Raw genomic sequence first — 7859 nt, forward strand, 5'->3', positions numbered from 1 at the left:
TCACACAGAGCCACTTTTCACTGTGTCCTTTGGCTCCCCTTCCCTTCCCTGTTCTCATGCACGCTGCGTGCTCCCTCGAAGCATCACGTTCTCCTTCCAACACAACAAACAAAGCCTTTGCTCCCCGGCTCAGTAAAACTATATGAGAAACAAACTCAAACCACACGTCCCGGTGCTACCTCCTACACTGGGTGATCTCCTGTGAAGGATATGCAGAAAGAGTTTATCTGAGCAGCAGCCACGCAGCTCCTGGGGGTACAGAGCAACTCTTTCTTCCCACCTTTGCTCACGTAGGGCTTTGACTTAGACTAAGATCTTGGCTTCCCAGTGGAAGCCACAGGCAACTGGGAAACAGAGAACAGAGCAAGTCCGGGCTGCAAAGGAGGCATTTGAGGATTGAACCCTATTTATCAGAGCTCTACAACTGATTTTACTGGATAATTTACCGGAATTACGTGGGGTGCAAACCTGCAACAGAGCAAAAACTGGGCTAGCTAGAATAAACCACAACAGCCAGCCATGAAGCAAGGATCCCGGCATCTGGAGATGAGCATCAGGGAAGGGGGACATCCACATAGGCCAGCAGCAGCACACATTTAGCAACACCTCCCACCACCCAGCCCTGCTGGAAGGATTTTACTGCCAAGGGGGCAGTTGTATTTGAAGAAGGGGGAAAATTAAAAGATCCATGTGAAACAGTGGGGAAATAGCAGAGGGCTTGTAGCTGAATATAGACCTGTCCCAAAGCTGCAGATCCAGACGGGAGACAGAGCCAGGGTGTCCCAGTTTACAGCACTGCAAGCTCCGCAGGTGCAGGTACATGGATGGGAGAGAGCAGACTGGTCTGAACTGGACAGCAGAGGTTTCGGGAATATAAGGCTTTAACTCTCCACTGACACCAGTCACTTCCCTCTACCCATGAATGATTTTACTGGTGGCAGGGGAATACCCCCAGCTCTAGGATAGCTCCATTTATCCCTGTTCTGTTCCCAGCACCAGTGCAAGCTGTGCACTGAAGGCAGGAAACACGGTGATGTCCATCCAAGGCCCTTCAGTCCACCAGAGCTACTCGGCGAGATGTTCCCTCCCTGTCTGACTGCTAATAGTCTTTAACTGCCTTTTAACAAGGAGAGTTTGGGGCTTTTGCCCAGCTGTGCCTCAAAGCCTCAAAGTGAAACATCCCCTCCTTGGCCCCATGGAGGTATCTGGGGAGTTAAGCTCTTCTTTGGGTACTCAGCTCCGAGGGGGAGTAACGGAGTTAAGCACCTAATGCCTTTGTAGTTTCTTGGCTTCTGATAGCGAGTCCTGGGAAGGACAGCTGTGTTTGCACTGGGATTAAGATGGAGGGTTTGTCATGCTCTCCGTTCAGATGCTTGCACAAGGACCAAGAAAGAAAATGCAGCACGTCATAAACCCCAGCACCCCCAGGAGTGTCCTGTCCACTGCCTGAGCATTCGTCTCCCTGCCGCAGACCTGACTGATGATCACCAGAAGGTCCTTCCTGCACAAACACAAGCAAAGATCCTGCTGCTCTCAGAAGATGTTTTGTGGAGTCCTTTTTGCGGGATAAATAGGAGTGTTGGGGTTTGGGGAGTGGGTACAAAGCAGAAAGCGCAGGTGCTGCAGTGTGCTGCTGGAGAGGAGCAGCCGGGTGGGATGCCAGAGGGACACGGGGCCAGCGAAGGCTAGATGCACCTGGCAGAGCCACCTAGACGCGCATCTCTCCTGCAGGCACAGAGTTAACTCCCAGTGTGCTAAGCCCCCTCCTAAACCTCTCGCACGCACGTAGCAGAGATTCTCAGGAAACCGTAGAAAGCCAAGAAGGACTAAAGAAAGCATTCCTCATGAAAAGCCTGGCCCTTGGGAGCAGATGGGCTTTATTACTGCCCTGCTCTTAGCACTGGACTGGACAGATTTTTTTTACCACAACAGGTCATGACTACAGCATTTCACGTCTTCTTCAGACACGGCAGATCTGAGGGCTTTCTAGCACACACTGCCCAGTGCCTCGGCTAACAAACATTGCTGTACTTTGAGAACTGGCTCCTTGAAGGGCAGCGGCTGTATCCTGGGCGTCACAGGACTGTGACTGAGAATCTGAGGCTGGGCAAAAAACGCCCTATGACAAAAGAGAACAAAACAAAACAGAAAAACCAACACCATCTCAGAGGGCGTCTTAGATTTCACATCCCTGCCTGTGCCTGCAGCATTAGCCAGGGTGAAGGCAGCATAGCCCTCGCTATCTGGAATGCTGAGGACATGTGTCAGCCAGCTGCAAACATGACCCAGTCTCAGGAAAGCTTCGCTGGCTGAACCACACTCATGTCCCAAGGCAGCTCCTGAATTTCAGCCTGAAAATACCTTTAAACAATGGGGAGGAACTGAGGTCTAAAATAGGTTCTTTCCTGTTCTGGAAACGAATCCTGGCTTGTAAGGGTCTGCTAGTATCTAAGTGTCTAAGTATCTCCATTTGGGCAAGCTGTAGGTGCACCTTTAGGTTCAGAGACTATAGCTCTGTTGGGATCTCAGTCAAATTGCTTATAAACTCTATAATCTCTGTCACTCTATAATCTCTACTATAACTTGTGTCCCCCCCAAAGGGACAAATCTTTAGGCACAAGGATGACGCTGACTGGGAGTTCACACAAACCACCACAGACTTTGGATGCATAGCTCAGGAAAGTTGAAAGGCCAGATTTGCAACTCTCAGAAGCAAGAGCTTCTCCAGGACCTGCTGGTGCTGGGAGACGCTGGGCTGGGCAACAGAAACCATCCCGCAGCTGGCAGAGCGCGGGGGCAATGGGTACATTCCATATCCACCTTGGCACATCAGGAGGCTGCTAACCGCACCACAATGATGAGGCAGTTCCCTGCCTGTGATGTGTGGTGGTGTGGCGGCTCCTGGCATTGCTGCTCATCCTCCTGCAACACCCCGTTCCTCCTCCTCTCAGGCTGGAGAAGTGGTACCTCCACTCCAGGAGGGGCTGGAGGGGGCTTTGCTCTATCACTGCCCAGAGGAGAACCAACTGGTCGATACAGGAGCAGGTAAGAATGGAGAGAGGGATCTTGCTGCTTCCCTGCCCGCAACCTTTCTGGAGCAGTATCACAACCTCGGCCCTACTACGGTCCTGGTTCTGGTATCTCTCATTGTGAGAGAGTCAGATCGAAGGCTGAGGACACCCAGCCTGCAAAGCCCATGGAAGTCCAACAACCCAGGCTGACAGCAAGCTGTGACAGAACGCAGGGAGTGCAGAAGCCAGCGTTAAGCAAGTGCTGCTAAAAAGACGCAGGAAGCAACAGCTGGATGCTGCAGTCGGACAGAACCAGAGCAGAAATAAAGCAGCGTTTTCAGATTGAGGTTTTTTCCATCTTTCTTACTGGACAAGGTGATTCAGTGCTGGAACAAACTAGAAACAACAGGAAGCGGAGCACTCCCCATCCCGCAGGCTGTCTCTGTGCAAGGTCTGCTTTTGTGCCATCCGTCCCTGTCGTTCGTGTGTGTGTGTGTGTCCCATCACCTCCAGCACGCACAAGTCACTGGACTGGACACAGGAAGGATGGGGCAAGAACAGAATAGCCTGGCTCTTACGCAAGGGTCTATTGGGATGAGATAGAATGACCTCACCCTCCCTCCTTGCCTCAGGCTTCCAAAGGTGCCTCTTCCTCCAAACACTTCTGAGACTGCAAAGGGAATTTTTCCTCAAACAACACCGGTCAGAGATAGAAAGAGATAGAAGCCTTGAGGCGGGGAAGGTTATGTAAAATGTTTTGCGTAGCACCCAATTGGCTCTTATTACGAAACAGGTTCTTTTGGGATGGAAGAGCTGCTTATTAACTGCCTAGGAGACTGCAAGTCCATGCACACATCCTCTGGTCCCTCACTAGCGGCCTGAAAACTGCCAGAGTACAGTTTGCCTATGCAGTTTCCCCCAAAGACCTACCATTGTGTTGGCCTCACAGCACTTTTAATTAAGGTCTGCTGAAATTGCAGATGCAGGTGAACGCAGGGCCCTACCACCTGCCACTCACCTTCATCTACCTCCTTCAGATGTTCTCCTTTACCCTACATCTGTACTAGCACAGTCATCCCCACGTCCCCCGCTGCTGCTAAAACCAGCGCAGTTCCCCTGAGAACAGCAGTGACCAAAGCTTTGATGTAGTCAAGGACCAGCAGCCTCCAGCAGTTACCGTTGTGCCAGCCTAGACATGCTGCAACTGGAGTGAGATGAAACATCGGTCTGAGAGCCCCACTGCTTATTCCCACCTTCTCTACACAAAAAACGTACAGTGTGCAGAAGTCAGCACAGCCATTGCCAATGCTGCTCTTGAAGGAAACAGCAGAGGAAGATCAACTCAGCAGGTGGATGACAGCAGGATCTCCTAGACGGCTGTGTGTTGACAGCAGCACAGCCAAGGCCCCCGATAGACCACATCACTCCCAGTGCCCAGCTGAGATCACATGGGGCTTCCCCAGCTGAGCACACCTGCCCACATCCGCAGTCCAGATGCAGGAGGACCCAGAGATGCTGAAAGATAACTGCTCCAGCCAAACCCCTGTAACTACCCACCGCGGCAGTCTTTGTAAACCCCACCTGCCAGCGTGCTCGGCACCACTTCAACACGCTCCTGCGGTGCAGACATTCTGCCCTTGCCCACGTGTCTGAGCCTGGAGTGAGACAGCTGAAGGTCAACAGGGCAGACAGGGCATCGCTGGCTGGAAGCGAGCAGGGACAGTCCATGGGTGCAGCTGCACCCCACGGCCAGGGCAGGACAGGGACTACAGCCCCCGCATCTGCTCACTGGTACAACCAGCGACAAGGAAAACCAACACAGAATGACCAGGGATATGAAGTCAGCAGCGCACGCTCAAGCACACAAACCCACAAACCCACGTGTGGATGCTCTCCCTGGGGATCACTGAGACTTCTCTCACCTCTCCTGGGCACCTTGGCAAACACACCCGAGCCCATGTCTGCCTCTGTGAGGTACAACGGGGGACTCCACCACTGACTTCAGTGCAAATGAATTCAGCCCAGCACCAAAATAACCAACTCAGCGGCATTTAGGAGCAGAGTTATTTCAGCACACGCTGGCGTGTGGGTGTTCCTGAGGCAGAACAAGAAAGCCTTATTTCAGCACAGCCACAGAGTTCAGTGCAAACCGCTCCAACACACATCTGCCCAGGTGGAATTAAAAGTGGGAAAACGTAAATGGAGGAGCTCATTCCGGCTCCCTGAGCTGAGCAAGCCCTTAGCACTCTCAAACTTAAAGGTTTCTGGTTATATCACCTTTCTTCTGTCAACATCTTCATGTTGCATTCCTTGCCCTGGTCGCCGGGTGGTTTGGTCTCTATGAGCTATTAGCAAGGATTATTCAGCACGCTACATGTAATGGACTGTGGGTGGCCCAGGAAAGGCAACCTGCTGTATCCTGCTAAAGATGCAGAAAAGGAGCCGACTGCTCCGGGGAAAACTCATAGCACTGATGCTTTTTCTAGCAGTTTTCTTCATTATTATATAGAAACCAAATGACACCAGACAACTGCAACTCCAAATAACCTCAAGGCAACCATCACTTTAAAGATGACATTTTTGTCTGCAAATTGTTTGCCTATTATTGTAACTTCTAAAATTCATGTAATTGGCCTCAGTTTGCTTTCCTTTGGGATAAAAAAAAAAAGGGCAATTTTTAGCTTGCTCCTTTTCTGTATATGGTAATGACCTTTCCTCTGCGAGTGTGAGTTTTTCACAGAACTAAAGAGGAAAGGGAAAATTGCGAACTGAAAAATAGTAAGGGAAATAAATGGCACAAAAACAAAGGCTGGACCCAGGGAGACAACTGTGTAGCTAGAAGATAACCACATTTTCGACAACATAATTATCACTCTAATTCACCTCTTCTGTGAACCTTACTGGGCACATCTGCAGAGGGTGTTCACCACCCTCGCAAACAGGCTTCCACTGAGTGACAAACGCCACTGGGTTTCCACCAGCTGAGGATCCCAATCCCACCCAGACCTACCACCATCTGCAGGACCTTTCATAAATCCCAGGTGCCCCATACAAAGGAAACCGATTTGCAGCCTATTAAGGGTGTTGCATCTCCCAAACCCTCAGCTGGCCAGCACCTCTCAACAGGGCCTTCCAGACCCAGAATCCCCCAAATCCCTTGTGAGATGCCATCACCACTACTGTCACCTGGTTTGCTCTGACCTGACGGGAACTCTGTGTGAAACTGTGTTGAGATCACACAAGGGATTAAAGTCAAGTAAGCACAGAAAGTTCTGCTGACTCAGACACGCAAGAGTCTCTCTTTGAAAGCCAGAGCCCTGGAAAGAGCCACATTTTCCAGTCAAATACTAGAAAGTAAATGCAATGTTAAACGCAATCGTCTCTCTCAGGAGCCCTGGAGATCAGCGTCCATTCAGTGCTGCATGTTTTACTGAACAGTCCCATTACTAAAATAAGATGCATATATAGTTTCTTAAAAAAAAAAAAAAAAAAAAAGAAGTTACTACAGAATACACTACTGATTGTGGTCTTCTGGGATTACTGAATTCATTTGACAAACTTCACGTGCTCCTCTAGAAATAATAAATGCTTGCCGAAACCTAACTCCTTTTCACTCTTAGTCAGCCAACAAGTTAAGCCTTTTTTTTATTTTTAGGAAAAAAACACATTAAAGTGATAGAGCAGCCCTTATAAAAGGAAAAATCGCATTTCATTTAGGTCACGCTGATAAAACTCCACTAACATTTCAGTCAAATCAGCCTTTCCCGTTTTAAGATATAACTTTGAAGGCCCCATTGATGGATTGCTGCTGTAATGAGAAAACATTAGTACATTGTTACAGCCACAGGAATGACCCAGGGAAGTCTCTTAGGGAAGAGGAGCTGGTTTCCCCCAAACAACAGAAAGCAGGCAGGGAAATAAAAAAACCCCTTCGGTACAAAACTGTTTATATTTTAGTTCTGAATTGTTTCCCGACGTGGAAGGTACTTCTAAAGGCATGCAGCGAAACAGCCCCTTGAGCAACTCGACCAGGCTCCCCAGAACCGCAGCGGCCGCGGGCGTGCAGCGGGCACCGGTGGAGCGGAGCGGGTCCCCTCGCCCGCCCCAGCCCCGGCGCGGGCACCGAGCAGGACGCGGCTTCGCGCTGGGGAGGCCGAGCGGGACGGTCCCCCGGCGCCGGCCGGCTCCCGAGCCCCAGACGGGAGGCTCCCGGCACGGCGGCCGCGCACCGCCGGCGAACGGCGCGGCGAAGTTCAGCGCGCCCAGCCGAGCCATGTGCCGCCGCCGGCCCCGACTTAAACTCCCCCGGCCCCGACTTAAACTCCCCCGGCCCCCGCCGCCGCCCCAGGGACTTCGGGAGCCGGCAAGGGGCTGCCCGCAGTGCCCGGCACCCCGGCCCCGCCCGCCCGCCCCGCCGAGCCGCGGCGGACCCACCTGGGCTGAGGCTGCTCTGGAAGTAGAAGACGACCAGCAGGAACGAGCCGAGGCCGGCGGCCAGCGCCAGCCGCGGCGCCCGGCTCCGCCGCATCCTCCGCCGCGGCTGGGGGCGCAGCGCAGCGCCCCGCGGCCAGGGCCCGCCGAGCGCCCGCCGGCCCCGCGCCGCCCCGGGCGCCGCTCCGCGCCGCGCCCCGCCCCGCCCCGCTCCGCGCCCGCGGCCGGGGCCGCCCCCCGCAGGAAGTGACCGCGGCGGCTCAGCCGCGGGAACGGGAACTTCGCCCCCCGGGTGCCGCGCGGCGCCGGGGCTGCCGCGCCGCCGATCGCCCCATGCAGCCCCGCCGAGCGGCGGCCGGAGCGGGGTCTGCCCGGCCCCGGGGGTCTGCCCGGCCCGGGGGCACGCACCCCCCTGCC

The 7859-nt window shown here is 53.3% G+C and overlaps 1 protein-coding gene across 1 annotated transcript in view; it reads right to left on the reverse strand.

Annotated features, from left to right (window-relative positions):
* CHST13 (carbohydrate sulfotransferase 13) overlaps window positions 1-7568 on the reverse strand; it is a 32090-nt gene extending 24522 nt beyond the window's left edge. Inside the window, exon 1 of the mRNA XM_040593338.1 lies at window positions 7446-7568. Within this exon, the coding sequence (XP_040449272.1) occupies window positions 7446-7539 (94 nt within the window). The 5' untranslated portion in view covers window positions 7540-7568. The remainder of the gene's footprint in view (window positions 1-7445) is intronic.
* Between the last annotated feature and the right edge of the window lie 291 nt (window positions 7569-7859).

The sequence above is a fragment of the Falco naumanni genome, chromosome 4 (genome assembly GCF_017639655.2).
Source record: "Falco naumanni isolate bFalNau1 chromosome 4, bFalNau1.pat, whole genome shotgun sequence".
NCBI classification, from domain to species: Eukaryota; Metazoa; Chordata; class Aves; order Falconiformes; family Falconidae; genus Falco; species Falco naumanni.